The 21,235-nt window shown below is 43.8% G+C and overlaps 1 protein-coding gene across 1 annotated transcript in view; it reads left to right on the forward strand.

Annotated features, from left to right (window-relative positions):
* Positions 1 to 20,679, forward strand: part of LOC123749159 (beta-1,4-glucuronyltransferase 1) — a 68,232-nt gene extending 47,553 nt beyond the window's left edge. Inside the window, exons 4-6 of the mRNA XM_069301050.1 lie at positions 8,767 to 8,871; positions 9,420 to 9,608; positions 12,535 to 20,679. Of these exons, the coding sequence (XP_069157151.1) occupies positions 8,767 to 8,871; positions 9,420 to 9,608; positions 12,535 to 12,753 (513 nt within the window). The 3' untranslated portion in view covers positions 12,754 to 20,679. The remainder of the gene's footprint in view (positions 1 to 8,766; positions 8,872 to 9,419; positions 9,609 to 12,534) is intronic.
* The last annotated feature ends 556 nt before the right edge of the window (positions 20,680 to 21,235 follow it).

Here is a 21,235-nt window from a genome sequence, read left to right on the forward strand (position 1 = left end):
GGCCAAGAAAACGTCAGCATTACCGCGCTTGAATTTTGATCAATGCATCACATTCTTTTAACAAATTGTTTAACTCCGTAAAAAATGCGGCGAATTAAGTGAGAGGACAGGTTGCTTGTATAAGGATGTTGACCGTGACTTTTCAACACCACTTCCAAAACAAGTGACTGTCGTGTATACCTTACGGGAAGGTCCTCGACGAGCAACAAAAACAGAAGTGTATCGATCCATAAAATTACATTTCTTTCTTGTTGCACGTTGACAATAATTTTCACTGTTGCATTCACGTCAATGTGGATCACGTTAGAGATCATGAGGTGGACCGGTGAGATCATAGAGGGAAGGAATGAGACCACGCAAGAGGACATATCTTTTTCCCGCCTTCAGCCGCCAATAACAAAGTCGCATCGATCGCAGACAAAGAACATCATTCGATCTTGTGAAAAACAGCGCCAATTATAATTACGTTAAGAAAAGCACTAAATACAATCAACACAAAACTAATAAAACCGTAATAAAACCAGTAAGACAAATACACATAGACGTAAACTAAGGCGATGTATATTTAATTTGTAACGTCTATAGCTCTTAGGAGAGGGAGAGAGAGATGGAAGCGCTCGTAGATCTTATACTCTCTGAGGCGCCTCTTCCTTCTGCCCCCCTTCCACATCCCCTTTCCATAACCCTCCCATCCAGAACTCCCCTTTCCAGAACCCACTGCACCAACACGTTTATGGAGGCCATTGATGGCCCAGTAAAGCTGCAGACTTCCAGACGATTGAGTTGGGAGCTGGTAGACGACGCGACGGGGGAGAACCCGCCATCTTCTCCCTACTAGGGCCACAGGGAGAGAAATTGGAGGAGATTGGAAGGAGATACAAGAGGAAATAGAATTAGAGATGGAAGAGTGAAAGATATCAAATGAGGAATTGAGATTGGAGGAGGCAGAGAGATGGATGGATGGAGGCAGGTGTAGGGGAAGATATTGGGATATGGAGAGAAGAGAGCGATGCGAGGGTAGAGAGACCCAACACCTGTGGTGCCTCAAACACCTGTGGTGGCCCTAACACCTGTGGTGCCCCCCAACACCTGTGGTGCCACCCCAACACCTGTGGTGCCCCCAACACCTGTGGTGTCCTCAATCTAAACTTACCAGCATTTACATCTTTCGGGAAAAAATCTAAAAACTTTTCCCCTAAATATTCCAGGTAACTTTTTGAAACACTTTTCCAATAAATTCACTCCCAATACTGAGTAAGATTTTCCAGAATAGGTTGTGAAATATTCTTAACCCATTCCAGCCCAGCTCAAAACTCACAAAAAAAATTCCCCAAACCAAAAATTCTAATGGAAATTTCCCCAGAAACCCCAGCACCAAGTTTCCCCTCAAGAGGGGGACCCCATCCCCCTCTTGCAAGGTAATCAGGTTTGGTGATTATTTATTTTAGCTTTATCCGCTCTTTACCTTAAGATTTTCGTACTTCAGGGTGAAGGAGGAGGAGGAGGAGGGGTTAAGAGAGATGACGGTCGGGGTCGTGGTTGGTCAAGAGAGGGCGCGCTAGGTCAAGACAGGGCGCGCGAGGTCAAGCTAGGGCGCGCTAGGTCAAGCTAGGGCGCGCTAGGTCAAGCTAGGGCGCGCTAGGTCAAGCTAGGGCGCGCTAGGTCAAGCTAGGGCGCGCTAGGTCAAGGGAAGGCGCGCTAGGTCAAGCCAGGGCGCGCTAGGTCAAGACAGGGCGCGAGGTCAAGACAGGGCGGACAGGGTCAAATCAGGAAGTGCCAGGGGCCAAGTCAGAGCAGAATGGGCCAGTGAAAGTCATTATGGGCCAAGCCAGTTGAACCAGGCAGCGTGATTGATGGATGGGTAGCAGTAGAGCTGTGAATCTGTAGGTGATAGACCACGAATTGATGGTGTGTGTTGACACAAACATCGATGCGAGAGTGTGCCCAGAAATGTATAGGTCATGCTGGCTGCCATCTGTGGGGTGAGGCTGTCAACAGTGTTTGGGTGATGCAGGAAAATATGGATATGGGGGGAATGTGGCTTAAGAATGTTTTAAGATAGACGCTCTCTCTCTCTCTCTCTCTCTCTCTCTCTCTCTCTCTCTCTCTCTCTCTCTCTCTCTCTCTCTCTCTCTCTCTCTCTCTCTCTCTCTCTCTCTCTGTCTCTGTCTCTCTCTCTCTCTCTCTCTCTGTCTCTCTCTCTCTCTCTCTCTCTCTCTCTCTCTCTCTCTCTCTCTCTCTCTCTCTCTCTCTCTCTGTCTCTGTCTCTCTCTCTCTCTCTCTCTCTGTCTCTCTCTCTCTCTCTCTCTCTCTCTCTCTCTCTCTCTCTCTCTCTCTCTCTCTCTCTCTCTCTCTCTCTCTCTCTCTCTCTCTCTCTCTCTCTGTCTCTCTCTGTCTCTGTCTCTCTCTCTGTCTCTCTCTCTGTCTCTGTCTCTCTCTCTCTCTCTCTCTCTCTCTCTCTCTCTCTCTCTCTCTCTCTCTCTCTCTCTCTCTCTCTCTCTCTCTGTCTCTGTCTCTGTCTCTCTCTCTCTCTCTCTCTCTCTCTCTCTCTCTCTCTCTCTCTCTCTCTCTCTCTCTCTCTCTCTCTCTCTCTCTCTCTCTCTCTCTCTCTCTCTCTCTCTCTCTCTCTCTCTCTCTCTCTCTCTCTCTCTCTCTCTCTCTCTCTGTCTCTGTCTCTGTCTCTCTCTCTCTCTCTCTCTCTCTCTCTCTCTCTCTCTCTCTCTCTCTCTCTCTCTCTCTCTCTCTCTCTCTCTCTCTCTCTCTCTCTCTCTCTCTCTCTCTCTTAAACGTTCACAACACGTGTTGCAACAACCTGATGGATCTGGTCTTGTCAATACTAGTACATAGTGATGAAGGTCATCCCCCCTCCCTCTCCCCCTCCCTCTCCCTCACTCTCCCCCTCCCTCTCCCTCAGTCTCTCTACCCTCTCTCCCTCTGCCCCCTTTCTCACCTCTCTATCAACCCCTCATTCTTTCTACAAACATGTATCAGGCCACACTATGTCCTCCCCCCCCTTTCTCACCCCCCGTCTCTCACTCCTCACCCTCTTGTGAGGGGTGAGAGACGTCTTCACAAAAAAGACTAAAACTTGCTTTAGTCTTTTCGTGAAGATGCTGTTACGAATTTACACGTATTCAGAATTTTATAAATTCTTAAATTAATCAATAATTTAATACAATTTGCTAATTTATTTTCTAATTATTATTATTATTTGGATAATTATGATAATCAAATAAATAAATAAATAATAATTATCAAAAGTTCTTAAAATTATCAAAATATCTTTCCCCATAATGCATGTAATTAACTATTTTTTCACAATCATAACTGGATCATTTATAGGATTATTGGACAAAATCATCCAAATCCCCCATCCAGATCCCACTTAAAAAAAATCTCCTTTAACGACCGCAAACCTCATCTTGGCAATCCCACCAAACGGCCTCCAGGAATCCCACAGATTCCTGCCGTGATTCCCATAAACAATTCCCAGCCGGCGAGAGGCTGGAACTGCGCCACCGTACATATTTAGTGGACATATTCCAGCCCGGGCGGGAGGCTCCGGGTGTAATGAAGCCACTGGAGGAGGAAGAGGAAGAGGAACACGAGACTGTCTTGTGTACAAGAGACAGGTAGACAGAGACGGGTGAGACAGACAGACAGAGACGGGTGAGACAGGCAGACAGCTGGTAGGATGAGAGGATTGCTGGAGCCTATGGTCATCTGGAATTAGAGCCTCCGTTGAGAGATCGTCCTGTTGGGGGTTTCCTGTTGGGTTAGATTTGGTATCACCGGAGCATACTTCAGCCAGCTGGTACGAGGGTCAGTAGATGGTACATAGACATTACAGAGAAGCTCTGTAATGTAGTTTGTGGCCACGGGTCGAGAAGGCCTAGTCGCCCTAAAGCAACTGTGGAGGAGATATTGGCTGATTTTGCTCCAAGAACCCCGCATATTGATCTGTTTTTATCCTTGAAAGAGAATGTGGGCAGGGAGGGATGCTCTGTATTCCACCTCTTCAACATCTCTCCCCCCCCCCTCTCCCTCCCCCCCCGCCTCCCTCCCCCCCCCTCTCTCTCCCTCTCCCCCCCCCTCTCTCTCTCTCCCTCTCCCTCCTTTCTACAAGCGACAGCCACTAGTGATTCGCAAATCACACCCTAGATATTATCCACGCAGAGGAAAAAAGGTGAGGAGACGAGGTAGGGAGGCAGATGGGGAGGCAGGGGGGAGGAAAGGGAGGCAGGTGGGGAGACAGATGGGGAGGAAAGGATATGACAGAACAAAAATTGGCAGCAACGTTTCGCTTGTAAAGTCTTCATTAATGCCAGACGCGGCGAGGTCAGCTACACCGCGCCTCGCCCGGGTCAGCTGCACCCCGCCTCGCTCGGGTCAGCTGCACCCCGCCTCGCCCGGGTCAGCTGCACCCCGCCTCGCCCGGGTCAGCTGCACCCCGCCTCGCTCGGGTCAGCTGCACCCCGCCTCGCTCGGGTCAGCTGCACCCCGCCTCGCCCGGGTCAGCTGCACCCCGCCTCGCCCGGGTCAGCTGCACCCCGCCTCGCTCGGGTCAGCTGCACCCCGCCTCGCTCGGGTCAGCTGCACCCCGCCTCGCCCGGGTCAGCTGCACCCCGCCTCGCCCGGGTCAGCTGCACCCCGCCTCGCCCGGGTCAGCTGCACCCCGCCTCGCCCGGGTCAGCTGCACCCCGCCTCGCCCGGGTCAGCTGCACCCCGCCTCGCCCGGGTCAGCTGCACCCCGCCTCGCCCGGGTCAGCTGCACCCCGCCTCGCCCGGGTCAGCTGCACCCCGCCTCGCCCGGGTCAGCTGCACCCCGCCTCGCCCGGGTCAGCTGCACCCCGCCTCGCCCGGGTCAGCTGCACCCCGCCTCGCCCGGGTCAGCTGCACCCCGCCTCGCCCGGGTCAGCTGCACCCCGCCTCGCCCGGGTCAGCTGCACCCCGCCTCGCCCGGGTCAGCTGCACCCCGCCTCGCCCGGGTCAGCTGCACCCCGCCTCGCCCGGGTCAGCTGCACCCCGCCTCGCCCGGGTCAGTTGCACCACGCCTCGCCCGGGTCAGCTGCACCACGCCTCGCTCGGGTCAGCGGTAACACGCGCCATCACACACCTCCACCACAACAACAACAACAACAATGTCAGTGTATATATATAATCTGGAGAGAATGTCACAACGACGTGGCTGGCTCAGCCCACACACGTTATGCTGGTCGGTTATCCTCCTTTACTTCTCCACTCGCCTATAATAATGCGCCAATGGGTCATTTTGTTGCATAATGAAATTAAAGTAGGTTACGTATACTGGGATCGAGCCTGCCTCCCAGGCACAAGCACTACCGACTGGACCATGATGGGCCGGTTACTCTCACAGTTGGCAAATTTCGCCTGAATTGAAGTCATTACAAACACCTGGAGACACTCGCTATATATTTGTTCTTTCTCGACTCGTGGCGCACTTGCTGCCTTTACTCGTGTGTTTGTTTACTGTTGGGGGGTCTGGCGTCGGTGTCCAGGGGCCAAGTGTGCAGTTACGCAAGCACTTACGCACCTGTACATCTTTTCTCAATCTTTGGCGGCTTTGTTTCATATTATTAAACAGTTAATGAGCTCCGAAGCACCAGGAGGCTGTTTATAACATTAACAACAGTTGAATGGGAAGTTTTCATGCTTGTAAACTGTTTAATAAATGTAACCAAAGCCGTCAAAGATTGAGGAAAGATGTACACGTTCGTAAGTGCTTGCGTGAATCTGGTCCCTGAGGGTTGGTGGTGTTTGCATTGGCTGTTTGCAGGTCATGGAACTAAATATGGATACAGTGCAAGGATTTCAGGTATTTTATCCTTAGTAATAAGATAGGTTGTATATCATACAACGTGAGTTTAGATTTATCTCTAAATGGCTCAATTTTACTAGATTCCAAGATATAGTGTTCGAGTGTGTGTCCCTGTCTTTGTCCACACACTTTACACTTTACTTCATCTAGATCCCTATACAAACCGAACTGCCAGAGATACTTGTAGCCAAGTCTTATACGAACTGTGACAACATCTGTTAGTCTACTGACTTTGTTACTTGCCCCATACACATGTTTTACTTCACACATTTCATTGTGATGAACAATGGACCTGCTAGTTCCAATTTGCACTGTTCAACTTTCTTCAAATTCATCCAGGAGTTCTCTAATGACACTTTTAAGGGACCTGTTTGATAACTCAAGATTCCGTTCAATACTGTCTTTATTTACTGCAGCCTTAGCAACGGCGTCAACTTTGTCATGTTCCTGCAGACCAATGTGAGAAGGAATCCACAACATTTTTATATTTACCCTCTTGCTAAGTATGGTTATATATCTATGTCTGGCTTCTGAGACAAGCACGTTATTACTTGATTGCAAACTGTTTATTGTTAGTAGTGAGGAAAAGGAGTCGGAAATAATTAAGGTGTCTACTTCAATGTTGTCAATAATTTCGAGTGCTACCAGTATCGCTACCAACTCAAGTTGCATTGTGGGTGCTCAGTTACTAATTCATATATTCCTTTGAATTGTGCTGCCATCGGGCTGATGAACAATAACAGCACTTCCTGCCCTCCCTGTAGCTGTATTGAGTGATCCGTCAGTGTACATGGTCTGTGCGATGTTGTTTTTAGTTTGTATATTGTGAATGTGTTCTATGGTGCTTAATTTAGCAGCAAGCTGAGCATGAGGTTATTTGTGATTAGTTTCTTGGTGGGGTATGCAGGGGTCAGGATGTCAAAAGGTACTATCTGCCAGGGTGGAAGGAAGTACTCTTTACTGTACTGTACTCTCTCATCTGTATATACATCGTGCAGTCCCAGCATTTTAATATGAGTGCCTGTTCTTTGAATCCATTTAGACTCGCTGGTTCCATGTTACTGTTAGTCTTGCTCTTACTGAGCGTCAAGCTGTGATGACCTTTATGGTGCACCCTGACCGCTGTGATGACCTGTATGGTGCACCCTGACCGCTGTGATGACCTGTATGGTGCACCCTGACCGCTGTGATGACCTGTATGGTGCACCCTGACCGCTGTGATGACCTGTATGGTGCACCCTGACCGCTGTGATGACCTGTATGGTGCACCCTGACCGCTGTGATGACCTGTATGGTGCACCCTGACCGCTGTGATGACCTGTATGGTGCACCCTGACCGCTGTGATGACCTTTATGGTGCACCCTGACCGCTGTGATGACCTGTATGGTGCACCCTGACCGCTGTGATGACCTGTATGGTGCACCCTGACCGCTGTGATGACCTGTATGGTGCACCCTGACCGCTGTGATGACCTGTATGGTGCACCCTGACCGCTGTGATGACCTGTATGGTGCACCCTGACCGCTGTGATGACCTTTATGGTGTACCCTGACCGCTGTGATGACCTGTATGGTGCACCCTGACCGCTGTGATGACCTTTATGGTGCACCCTGACCGCTGTGATGACCTGTATGGTGCACCCTGACCGCTGTGATGACCTTTACGGTGCACCCTGACCGCTGTGATGACCTTTACGGTGCACCCTGACCGCTGTGATGACCTGTATGGTGTACCCTGACCGCTGTGACGGTCACAACAAGAGGGGCCCGGCGCTCACCAACAGGTGACAAATGTGGGGACAATCATGGAGAGAACACTTGTGGTTCAGAGAGAACACTTGTTGTTCAGAGAGAACACTTGTGGTTCAGAGAGAACACTTGTGGTTCAGAGAGAACACTTGTGGTTCAGAGAGAACACTTGTGGTTCAGAGAGAACACTTGTGGTTCAGAGAGAACACTTGTGGTTCAGGTCGTGGCTCCCGCCATGACAAATTGTGTAACATGACGAGAGGTTTATGAGCCCCGTGTGTGGTGTGTTGTAGCGAGGACACCACGTAGGGGAGAGGAGAAGTGAGAGGAGTAACTTAAACAGGTACGGTAAGAGTGTGTGTTATGAAGAAGAATATTAATTAATACCTCTTGGAACTTACAATCACTAGCACAAACATGAGTCAGGTACGGACACATCTCGGCTCAATTCCCTAACAGGAAGCATCAAACCAGAGGGGACAGAGCCTTATGGTTCATATGGTTTGCATCGACAAGGGTTAGCAAGCCATACAGCAAAAAAAAAAAGCGCGTTATATTACTGGAAACATTGATTTCCATAGTTCCATTCACCCGAGTCTACGCACCAAAGACGGAAAATTCAAACAAGAATTTTTTGATCTGACAATTTCTCCAGAGTGCCTCCAGGCTGCTAATTGGTGATTAACGATAATTACCTTGCCTTACGACCGTTACTCCTCGTTACGCGGCCTTCTTCTCTCACCTTCTCCAGCACCAACGGGGAGAACTCTTTAACAGGTTCACTGCTGCCATAAGGCAACATGGTGCCATAGAGCAGCGGTGCCATAAAGCAATATGGTACCATAGAGCAGCGGTGCCATAAAGCAATATGGTACCATAGACCAGCGGTGCCATAAAGCAATATGGTACCATAGAGCAGTGGTGCCATAAGACAACATGGTACCATAGAGCAGCGGTGCCATAAAGCAATATGGTACCATAGAGCAGTGGTGCCATAAGACAACCTGGTACCATAGACCAGCGGTGCCATAAGACAACATGGTACCATAGAGCAGCGGTGCCATAAGGCAATATAGTACCATAGAGCAGCGGTGCCATAAAGCAATATGGTACCATAGAGAAAGATTGCACACTTCCTCTGCTCTTGTCCATGCTATTGTGAACTGCATCTTATACAGCGTGGACGAAGTGATGAATTACCGCCAGAGATCTTAGCTGTGCTCCAGGGAAAGCTTAATAATCATTTGGGTATGCAGGCGATGAGTCACAATAACGTGGCTAAAGTATGTTGACCAGACCACACACACTAGAAGGTGAAGGGACGACGACGTTTCGGTCCGTCCTGGACCATTCTCAAGTCGATCTCATTTGGGTACCAGTTAGGTACCTCTGATCCTCTTCCCTATTGTGAGCATCCGTGGTGTGGGAGGTAGAACAATTCTCTCGTGTTTTTCTTATTCGAATATGAATCTTTTGACGATCCATGTAAACAAAAATGTTGTTATCTTATATAACCGCGTTTAATACTGGGAGGACCCATAGCCTTGGAGAGGAGAATAAAAGGCATTCCGGGAAAAGACCTTACTGTCTTCGTCCTAAATAGTATTATTTGTGCACTTATCACCGCTGTTGTTCCTTTATGATGCACAGTGTACTGCAGTGCCTGTTGATACAGCTGGGTCAAGCTGACAACACGTTGACAGAAACTTTGACAGAAGCTGGCAGCGACTGACAGGTGTGTACCATGCTGACAGGTGTGCACCATGCTGACAGCGGCTGACATGTGTGTACCATGCTGACAGCGGCTGACAGGTGTGTACCACGTTGACAGCGGCTGACAGGTGTGTACCGTTGCAGGTGGGAGGCGAGGGAGCAGGAGAAGCCGCTGGAGGGACGGGTCTCCGTCAGCCACGACGTCACCAACTTCGAGTTCTTCTACGAGCCCTTCTATGTGGCCCGCGACGACGCGCCCACTCACGATGAACGCTTTCTCGGCTACGGCTTCACTCGCAACACCCAGGTCAGTTGTTTTTTGAGGGGGGGGTGGGAGTAAAGAGGATCGAGAGGCATAGGTGTAGGGAAGTTTAGAAGTGGGAAATACAGTGAGAGTTATGAAAGCAGGCGGGCTGTCCGCCTTGTTGACACGATGTGTGAGTGTTGGCAGCTAAGCTTAGCTTGGATGTTGTTGTTGTTATAGATTCAGCTACTCGTTTCGAGTAGCACGGACTATGGTGAGCCCGTAGTGGACTTACCTGGCACAGGAGCGGTGCTGAATGTGTCCCTTAGCTTGGAGCGAGAATACCTTCATATAGCAGTATAGGTTAGAGGAGACGGATTGTTGTTCAGAAAGAGAGAAAGACCTGGGAGTAGTCAGTAATTAACAGACTAATGTCAATGGTATATGCTAAACTGGCTTTTATTAATTATGGGAAAGGAGCTTTCTGGGCCTTATAGGCAACCTATGCCAGACCCACTCTTGAATATGCAGCCCAATATGGAACCCTCAACTGGAAAAGCAAAAGACAAATATAGAAAAGGTCAAATATATGCAACAAGGCTCATTTCTGAGCTGAAGGGCTTGAGCTACGAGGAAAGACTGATTCTCATCGCACAGAAGAGTCTAATCTAAGGGTAATTGACAAACAAAGAAGCATTATTTAAAGTTAGAAACAGCCAAACTAGGAGACACAGACAGATCCTAGAGAGGCAGATGTGTCAAAGAGGTATCAATAAGACCCTCTCGTAATATCCTCTATAAGTGGAATGGTTAGTGGTGTCAAGGAGTGACATTAGGTGTACCATGGTTGAATAGTAGTATCAGCAGTGACAACAACTGTATCAACAGTGACGACAGTTGTATCAGCAGTGACAACAGTTGTATCAGCAGTGACAATTGTATCAGCAGTGACAACAGTTATATCAGCAGTGACAACAGTTGTATCAGCAGTGACGACAGTTGTAACAGCAGTGACAACAGTTGTATCAGCAGTGACAACAGTTGTATCAGCGGTGACGACAGTTGTATCAGCAGTGACAACAGTTGTATCAGCAGTGACAACAGTTGTATCAGCATTGACGACAGTTGTATCAGCAGTGACAACAGTTGTATCAGCAGTAACAACAGTTGTATCAGCAGTGACAACAATTGTATCAGCAGTGACAACAATTGTATCAGCAGTGACAACAGTTGTATCAGCAGTGACAACAGTTGTATCAGCAGTGACAACAGTTGTATCAGCAGTGACAATTGTATCAGCAGTGACAATTGTATCAGCAGTGACAACAGTTGTATCAGCAGTGACAACAATTGTATCAGCAGTGACAACAGTTGTATCAGCAGTAACAACAGTTGTATCAGCAGTGACAACAGTTGTATCAGCAGTGACAACAGTGGTGGCAGCGAGAGAAGAGCGGGGTGTCAGCAGTTATCAAGTGAGAGGAGCATTACACCGATATATTGCCTTATATTGTCTCATATTCTCTTTCTTCCTGGCTTTATTAGGTTTTATTATATCTCCTGTCTCTCCTATCTCTCTCGCGTCCCCTCTCTCATCGTATTTTTGGTCTATCATCCATATATTACGCCTGTTCATTGTCTCCATCACTCTTTCACCTTTTCCCTCTATCCCTCTTACAAACTTTTAACCCGGTTTGTTTTCTTCATTAACGAAATTAGCCCGGAACCTGACACGAAAAATGTTCGCTTACATAATGTACTTGAGCGCTTAGGGGGTAATGCTAGCGATAGTTTGTAAGTTTCATCAGACTTGAAAACCCTTTACACTTTTGAAATGTCACTATGTTTTTTGTTTTTACCATAAGGCATTATTATTTTCCTGCCTTCTATATCTCGTCTTCGCCTTTTTTTGATCGTCTTGTTTCTCCCACCCTTGGGCCAAATTCACGAAAGCACTTACGCAAGCACTTACAAACCGGTACATCTTTTCTCAATCTTTGGCGGCTTTGTTTACAATTATTAAACAGTTAATGAGCTCCAAAGCACCAGGAGGCTGTTTATAACAATAACAAGAGTTGATTGGGAAGTTTTCATGCTTGTAAACTGTTTAATAAATGTAACAAAAGCCGTCAAAGATTGAGGAAAGATGTACACGTTCGTAAGTGCTTGCGTAACTGCTTTCGTGAATCGGACCTAAAAAAGTTGACAGTTGGTGAGGGTGGAGGAGGGTGGGGGCGTCCTCACTGTCATGTCATGAGCGGGGGGTTAGGCTGTTTCACCCACGCACTATTTCTCTCGTTTATTACTATTATTTTTAATTTGGTCATAAATTCCGTCTTCGTGTCACCTTCAAGCTCTTCTCAAGCATTGTTGTAGAATTTCCTGCGCCTTTCTCTAAAGTTATGGCTATAATTTGCCTTACTAATTTCTGGCTTTCTCGTGCTCTCTTTGTCCCCTGCTTCTTCTTCTCCTTGTTTATTGTGAAGTTGTTCTTGTTTACTGTGCATCTATTTGTCTTTCCTTTTCCTGCCGCTTTATCTTACGCTTCCCTCACTTATTCCTTTTTGTTCATGAAGTGAATAATTTGACTGTTATGGTTAGAATATTATTAATAAAGGTTGCGTGGAGTAGGTATATTAGTGTCGTAAAGCATACGCTGTGTAGTGCTTGTCTCTCTCCCTGATGGCTCCTCTCCTTCCTTGATGTGGCACTACATAAGCTTTAATTTATTTATTTATATACAAGAAGGTACATTGGGATTTGTGAGAATACATAGCATAGTATTTACAATCTTGTAAAGCCACTAGTACGCGCAGCGTTTCGGGCAGGTCCTTAATCTAACTGATAATTTTAAGTAGGTAAATTTTAGCAGAATTAATAAAATGATAACAGATTCTTAGTAATCTTTAGTCATCATTGGTGTTATGGTGTCACCTGTCGTTACTATGAACTGTATCAGTGTATGGTCAGCACGTCTTGTCCTCCACAGGTGTACGAAATGCACGTCTCTGGGTACACCTTCCACGTCCTCTCGCCCATCTTCACCCTACACTGGGGGATGCAGGTCAAGCGGACCCGCCCGGCATGGCGGGAGAAGCAGAACAACGCCAACCGGCGGCTCTTCGAGGGTTTCAAGCGGGAAGTGTTTGCGCGTTACGGCAAAGACCCTCTCAACATGATGGCTACCAAGAAGCCGCGTAAAGCGTAGCCAAAAGTATCCTTTATACGAGGAGAAGCAACCTAAAAGCCCCGTGGCAGGAGAGTGCCAGATTTTTCTCACCCCCAAAAAAGTTACAGCTGCTTTCTGCTTGTAAGGGGTGAGGTTGGAGCGCATAAATGAACTCTTACATCTGGAAATTCTGCTGGAAGAAACGCATCTTGGGCCTTTCTTCGACTATGTTTACATTTTGGGATGCACATTAATGGATTTTACACCAATATAATTTTCCTCTATTAGGGGAAAAATACACAACTGGTTTTGTTAATGATATAAATCATGTTCCAGACAATGGTAAATAGCCATTGTTTTAAGTACGAAGGTAAGTGTAAGGGAAATAATATCAAGAACCATTTTCAATTAAATCAATAAAAAAACTTATAAATTGTGGACAAACTATCCCTTACCAAGAAAATAATGTGAATATTAGATCGTAATTGGATAAATGAATGATTACTTCCAGTGTTATTAAGCAGACTGTGAGACAACGGAACACCAATAACATGCATAGAAATGTATATAGGGTATCCACAGTGTTATCTATGAAAGTGTTAAACTATTTGTTGAGAGATTCTCATAGAAATGAGGAAGATATGGAGATGAAAATCTTGTTGCTTCCTCCGGTCTGTTCCATATACAGTACATATGTTATTAAGGCTAGGGGTCAATACCAAATAGCAGATTGAATGTGGTTTTCAGATGAAACTAATTTATTAATCTAGAAATTTTCTTTGTAAGAGATGGTTTGTGTATGTGATGCTGGGATGAATAAAAGTTCAGTAGCTTTGTATAGCATTTGACTAATGTTTTCAATTTGTAATACTTTAAATATTTCGATGTTTAATTCCAAATAACTTGGTCCTAGAAAATAAGATACTGTACTCTGTATGTACTTGTGCCCCCTCGCTGGTTTTCCAAGAGATATTTTTTAGTAATCTACATTGCTGCTTTCAACATTTTATATACTGTATAACCCTGATAATTTATATTTTTTTATTGTATGTGTTTTGGTATTACAGCTGTGTCAGTTTTCTATTAAGCTTGTTGATGTGCAGGTGACTATTATTGTATCTTGAAAATTCTCAAGTCCTCGTCGATGAGGAAAGCTCCTAACAATGACTTTTAGGTATTTCATTACTGTGTGTGTGTGTGTGTCTGAAAACAAAAATGAAGTGAATCCTCCGCTCGGATGCACATTACCTCACAGCCCAAGGTGAGACTTCATGTGGACCAACTAATTTGTTTCTTCCTACCTCCTTGAGCAACTTTTCTATCTCATTTTGACACTTCTTTCAAGATTCTCTCTTGGTTTACATTGGCAACCTATTGCCTCGCCTCATGTTATTCCTACTTTGTCCTCCATATATGGTCCAACTTGTGAAATTTTGCAAGATCTTGACCCACATGGTGAAGGCTAAGTAACACCCTGTCCTCTTAAAAAAAAACGTCGCTTTTGGCTGTTTACCCGTATGGCCGAAAGTGGAAGTAATTTGAAAATGAAAAAAATAAAAATAAATTTGGGATTTTTTTTTCAACAACAGTAAGTTAAGGATTCTCTGATAGGTTAGGTGGGCAGGAAATTCTCATAAAGTTTCAAAACATTACTGGAAAGTTTCCTCTTCTAACCTTGCCGAGTAAGCCGGACGACTCAAACAGAAAACAGAACAGTACGTTACTTTTGTGAGTCGATTTCATTTCAAATTACGTCCAAATTTGGCCATAGCTCGCATACGAGCGAAAAGTGACGTTATTTTTAAGAGGACGGGTTGTATACTTTCCCTTCTGTTGTGAAAAACCTTTGCCTTGATCATTTTTTCCTTTCACCCACACACTATTACTCTGTTCACAGATGGGTCTGCTAACAGTGTTGGCAATCAAACTTATACGTGCCGCCTACCTCCAGAGATTAGCATCTTCAAGGGGAACTATACAATTTTGTTGCTCTTCATCAGCTGCTTTCTTTACGTCAACATTTTGTCATTATGGTTGATTCTCGCAGTCCCTCATGGCTCAAGTCTTTTTTTAACCATTGCATTCTATGGTGTTCATAATCCAATACTGTACTGGCTGTTTCTTATCTCTGGCACATAAAATACAGTCGAATTTTGATGGGTTCCCAGCCATATTGGAGTTACCTAAAATGAACTTGTGGACACTGTCCCTAAGGAGGCTATTCGTGCATGCAACATTACCCAGAACAGGATTTCCTATTCAGATTTCTATCCAGTCATTTATTCTGCAACCCATGACTGTTGGCAGGGTCATTGGGCTGGCATTACAGATAATTAACTACATGCTCACAAATGTGACCTTTCCCTTTGGCCTTCCTCCCACCACTGTAATAGACGATGGGAAACGGCTTTGGCTAGATTGCATATCGTTTACACCCATTTATATTTACTTAATGGAACCACATCCTGCTCCTTTTTTGTCCAAACTGCATTGTTCCCACTAATAGTTGTGCACTTCCATGGAGAATACCCCGATTTTCAGTATGATCATATGTCTTGCTTTCCTTATGTCCCTTGACAATCCTTGGTGAATATGATACCTTTGATGTCGATTACCTTACGTCTTTTCTTTCTCATATTGGAGTGATAGCGTCTTTTGAATACTGTATCCAGCAACACAGATGGTGCTACAGTCTTCCCGGCACTGGTGCCTTCCTTTAACAATTACTTCTTGACACTTTTATGTTGTGCTCTGAAGTCTGTATTGTGTCTGATTTTCTGAAAACATAATTTTAAACGCATTTTGGAATTACTAAGTTAGTGCTTCATACATTTCTTTCTCAATCTCTGAATCTGTTCTCCATTTTTAACTTCCTAGATTTTATCATTTACATGCAACTTGCTTTTTATGACTATAGAATAAGCAGGATTCTGTTTTACATTACTGTACTCTGTTATCCCATTCTCAGTTTCTTCTGCCTCTCTTCTTACTGCTGTGTAGTTGTTTCTTGCTTGTTTGCATTGCTGGTAGGTTTGAGGGTTTACTGTCTTATTTTCCGGCTTTCTCACAATTTCTGTTGAATCAATCCTATTTTCTAGTTCATCTCTGTTTTGGTATAAATTTTGTTGTACCTTCATCATGTATCTTACAAAGTTTGGCATACATCTCATTTACTTCCTTGTCCAACACATGTTTCCAGTCAAAATCACTAAAGAACTTGCTGAGCTCCTCATAGTCTCTCTTGAAATTTAAGTTTTTCTGCTGTTTAAATTTTTCCCTTTTCTTTGTGATTATAATGCATAACATTTAATTCCCGAAAAGATATGATCGCCGTTGCCCCCATGGAGGAAGGTACTGTAGGTCAGCTATATCTTTCCTGATATAGGAAAGATATAGTAAATCCTGTAGATATCAAATCCAGCATTGATGGAACATTCTCCTTCCTTAATTAGCATGCTGATAAATTAATGCCTCTAATACGAGGTTCACAGCTGCTAGTTCAAATGTCCTTCATTCTTGCTTCGTAGGCCTTCCAGTCTATTGATTTAAAATTAAAGTTAGAGTACTAAAAATAATTATTTTATCTGGTCTTACCATAAACTTTTTCATGATCTTTATAAGCTCCTCTCATTTGTCATCTAACTTTTCCTATGGTCATGTGTTTAATGCTTAGAGGCTACCAGCAGATATCTTTCAGCTTATCATCCTGATTACAGATGTCCAGTGCCATTGTCAACTTATCGTGAGTTCTCGATTACCAAATTTCTTACCATTTGCAGACACGTCAGTGTCTGAAGATAAAACGCCAAACCCACAAATGAGTCATTCACCAGCACAGCAACGCCTCCACCTCTCTCTAATTTTGTCTGTCATCTCCAGATTGAGGAGCCCCTCGGGAACACCACCTCATGTAAATGTTATCAGTTTCATCTCTGGTAGTGTGACAATATCTGGCATCTTAAACTGTTTTATCTCATTTAACTCCAGGATTTTTAGCTTGCTATGTTTGATACAAAATTTTCAGAAACATGTTTTCCTTCTTTGCCCTTCATTCACCCTTCCTCAGATGATTTGATTGGTTCTCTTTAATTTTCCATTTCACAGGCTGGCTTAATGATCACCTTGCAGAAAAAAATTGCTTCTTCACTACTCCTCATTTAATCATTTTGTTTCATTCAGGTTGTTTCAACTTCTGTCTTCCTTGAAAGTGTGTCTTAATGACCAAAATTTCCAATCATCATCACTTTGTAATTATAGTAACCCTTAAAGGGTCAATTTCTATTGTTATTATTTTTCATCTACTAATTCTTCTGTAATCACATTGTCTTTGGTTATCAGAGGTGTGTGTATTCACCTAGTTGATCTCTGGCTCTTTTGTCCTGCCTCTCAACTGTCAAACAATCGACTCTTCCCCCAGGAAACAGCCCATAACAGCTGTCTAATTCCCTGTCTAACTGTGGGTGTGTGTGTGTGTGCGCGCGCAACCCGTCCTCTTAAAAAATAATGTTACTTTTTGCTCGTATGCGCGCTATGACCAAAAATGGATGTACAGTACAGTAATTTTAAATGAAATCGGCTCATTTAAGTTATGTACGTACTGTCCCGTTTTAACGTTTTTCATGAATTTTGAAACTTTAGGAGAATTTCCTGCCCTCCTAACTTACCAGAGGACCCTTAACTTACTGTTTTGGAAAAAAAATCCAAAAATTTATTTTGTATTTCTTTTTCATTTTCAAATTACGTCCATTTTCAGCCATACGGGCAAATGGCCAAATTCAGATGTAATTTGTAAGAGACAGGTTGGTATGTGTGGGGATATATAATAAATAATTTGTATTTATGGAATTTTTATGAAACAGACATCTCAAATATTGTTGAAAATACATCATGTAAATGAATTTGTGCTGTAATGATAGCTGTCTGATAATTTTTAGGCTAACAAAACAAATTTATACCAATATTCAGTAATGCATTATGTTTGCCGAGATATATTTTATTTTGAAGGTAAAAGAATGTGTGACTTAAGAAACACTAGTTGTGTGTGACATTTGAAAAACAAAATTTAAGCCAAATGCAAAAGTTAATGGAAATATTTGTTCCTAAAATTGTCAGGATTTGTATGATCGTTTCCAGTTATTTGTCGATTGTTATCTACTTTATAATTACACCGTTTACAATATATTTAAACGATAATATACGACACGCTACAAAAATACTTGAAAACGTCTATAAAGTTTAATAAGTTAAGCTAAGTTCACAATTTTGGTACCGTGATCTCAAATGTACAGTATGTTAAATCGCCTCTTGGGACTTATTATTATTATTTACACACAAAATCACACTAACGTGATATACATCAAGAAAATCCACTGGGGGGGCTGTTAGGTGACTGTTCGCGTCGCCTCACAGCCTCTGTGGATTTTCTCATTATTATTATTATTATTATTATTAGCACAAAGAAATTGCATTAACGTGATGTATTAATGAGAAAATCAGTAAGAACCATGAGGAGGATTCAAACTTTTGCTCTGGGTATTCCCAAGCAAACACCTTTGACTACACCACGACATGGAGATAAAACATTGTAACCTGGTATTCAACCGAATCCTCTAGGATTCCTGAGGAAATCCTGTGTTTTACCATATTGTGGTATAGTGGTCTAAGGCATTGGTTGGGAGGACCCAGATCATAGGTTCCAATCCTCCTCACGGCTCCTATTGATTTTCTTAATATCATCATGATGACGATTATCATCATTTGGACACCTGGAAGCCTTGCATAATGGTTCACACTTGTGTACAAATGCCCACTCTGAAATTTATATTGTGAGAAACTTGTATACACCAACATTAGTTGCTTGGTCTTTCTCGGAGATGAGATACCACTAAACTGAGCTCGTGTCGCCCAATATTATTACAGTATTTAACACAATGTCTTCTACATAAGTGTGTGTTTAGAGGTCAAATGCAATGTTAATTTGGAAATATAGCAAATTATTATCATCTTTTTTTCTTATAATAAGTAGTTTGTCCTGAGCAAATAGTAATTTTTTATGTGGGGATATTTTTGGCATCAGTTTCCAAAGGATTCGAATTGGATAAGTTACATCGTACATAAAACAGTTTGCCAATGGAATTTAAAACCAACCCAACCGTGCCTAACACAGCCTAAACCTAAGCCAATGCTTCCTAACCTAACAATGCAGTATACGTTTCAACAAACTGAAAAAGAGCTTCGTCGAACTGCTTCATGTACGATTTGAGCCTACCCCTATGCACAAGAGGTGTTTGTGTTGATGGCTGCTAGAGGCTGGTAACGCAGCAATAGATCCGTTGATATCAACAAATGTTGATCATTTGTTCTCTGTGTATCCCACAAGACACACCTTCGCTTCCAATAGTGATAGTTTAATGGGTAAGGTATCAAATTTTTTAGTTTAAAATGCTCTCCGACAATATGCATTGTATTAATGGTCATTAAACCTCAGCTGTGTAAGCTGGAAAATATGTATGTACACATTCCACAAACACAAGACACGTCCACTCTATATAAACACATGCCCACCTTACATGCATGCCTCTAAACACACATACAACCTTCCCAAATACATGCCTAACACACATGCCACACTCGCACAGACAAGAACACATGGGGCCCTTCCCTACACTCGCATTCCCCCCTCCCTCTCCTAACGACATGGCCCCTACTTTCCCAACAAATGTACTCCCTCCCTTCCCTACAAACATCCCCCTTTCCTCCTCCTCCCCCCAACACACACAATCCCTCCCTGAACCCCCCCCCCCCCCTCTTCCCTCCCTTACACATATATTCCCTCCCCCTACATACATGCTTCCTCCATCTCCTACACACACACACATTTTCCCTCCTACCCTTAAACATGCCCCCCTAACCTATATATACCCCCACCCTCCCCTAATTACATGCCCCTACTTTGAGGAAGCGGTGTCACAAGCAGTGGTTGTCCTCTAGGCTGCCAAATTCAAATGCCATCCCATTCCCCCAGAGCAGCTAAATTATATATACTGTACTTTTCAATCAATCAATTTAGTTTTCTCTGATATGATAAAAGAAAGGAAGAGGTTCCCTTTATTCGAAAATTCCCTAAATTTTTCTATTTTACCTTTCATTTAGACTAAGGGGTGAATATCTAGATGATTTTGGGGCTTAGCATCCCGCAGTCTGGTCCTTAACCAGGTCTCCTTTTTGTTACACCCCCCTCCTGGAAGCAGCCTAACTCCCAGGTACCTATTTACTGCTAGGTGAACAGGAGCATCAGGGTGAAAAAACTTTGCCCATTTGTTTCCACCTCCACCAGGGATCAAACCCAGAACCTTAGAACTACGATTCCCATGTGCTATCCATTCAGCTGTCAGGCCCCCCAGGGCCAGGAGTCGTCAAGCATTTATGCAACCACTTTAGAATCCTGTACTGTACATCTTTCAATGATCATAACAGCTATGTTTACAGTTTGAGATAAGAACTATAAGGTTGTTTATAACAGTAATAATCTTGGGTTATGCAGTCTTGAAGCGTAATAAATGTAAAGAAAGTCGCCATGACTGAGAATAGGTGTACAGGTTTCGTAAATGCTCGACTCCTGGGCGTGGTGCAGTAGCTTTCACCTGCGTGAGTTGGTATCACATGCGTAGAAATGTAATTCTGGTCAAAGTATCAAAAGAAAATATACATGGCACTCCAATACTCAAGGCACTGAAGTATGTTACCACACCTCATGAGTAATAGTACTGTACCGAGTACTGGTACCTTTACCTGCATGGCTTCCAGAGAATGTCAACATTGCCACCACGTGAGTAATTATGACATGTATACCTTTAAGGTGACTCTTTGTGAGGTTAGAAAAAGTATTGTACTATGACCAATCACACACTCTTCAAGACTTGCATATGTACCCAACATTGTAAATATAAGTGACTATTTTTCTAATTTCACTTTCATTTGTATCCTAAAAGCTTTTTCTACCATGCATTCCATTTTAATGTCAATGAATAATCATGAAGCAATATAATTTACAAGGACATGGTTGCCAAAGTTGGACATGTATATAAAAAACAAGAGAATAACCCACTATACAGAGAATAAGCCACAAATGTTGCTGAAATATATAACCATTTGTAGTAATTATTAAAAGGCTACAAGCCAGAAGGCTATGTAGCACCATATAACCATTTGAAATGAAATTGACATTTTGGTTCCTTCAAATATGCATACAGATTTTTTATTGCAGATGGTTTACTAATAACTAATGGGAATTAACTAATCTGAATTCTTGCATTATGGTGAACTTGTGGGTGAACTTGTGAACTCATTGAGAACGCGCACAGTTATGACTGTCACCCAGAACCGTGGGAGACTTGCCCTAATGTTGTTCCAATCCTACAAAACTGCTAAAGATATACTTCCAGATCCATGAGACTGTCCCAACATAAGCTTCCAGGCCTGCAAGACAGCCCCCCCAACATATGTTTTCCATACATAAGAT

This window comes from Procambarus clarkii, chromosome 45 (assembly GCF_040958095.1).
Source record: "Procambarus clarkii isolate CNS0578487 chromosome 45, FALCON_Pclarkii_2.0, whole genome shotgun sequence".
Lineage (NCBI taxonomy): Eukaryota > Metazoa > Arthropoda > Malacostraca > Decapoda > Cambaridae > Procambarus > Procambarus clarkii.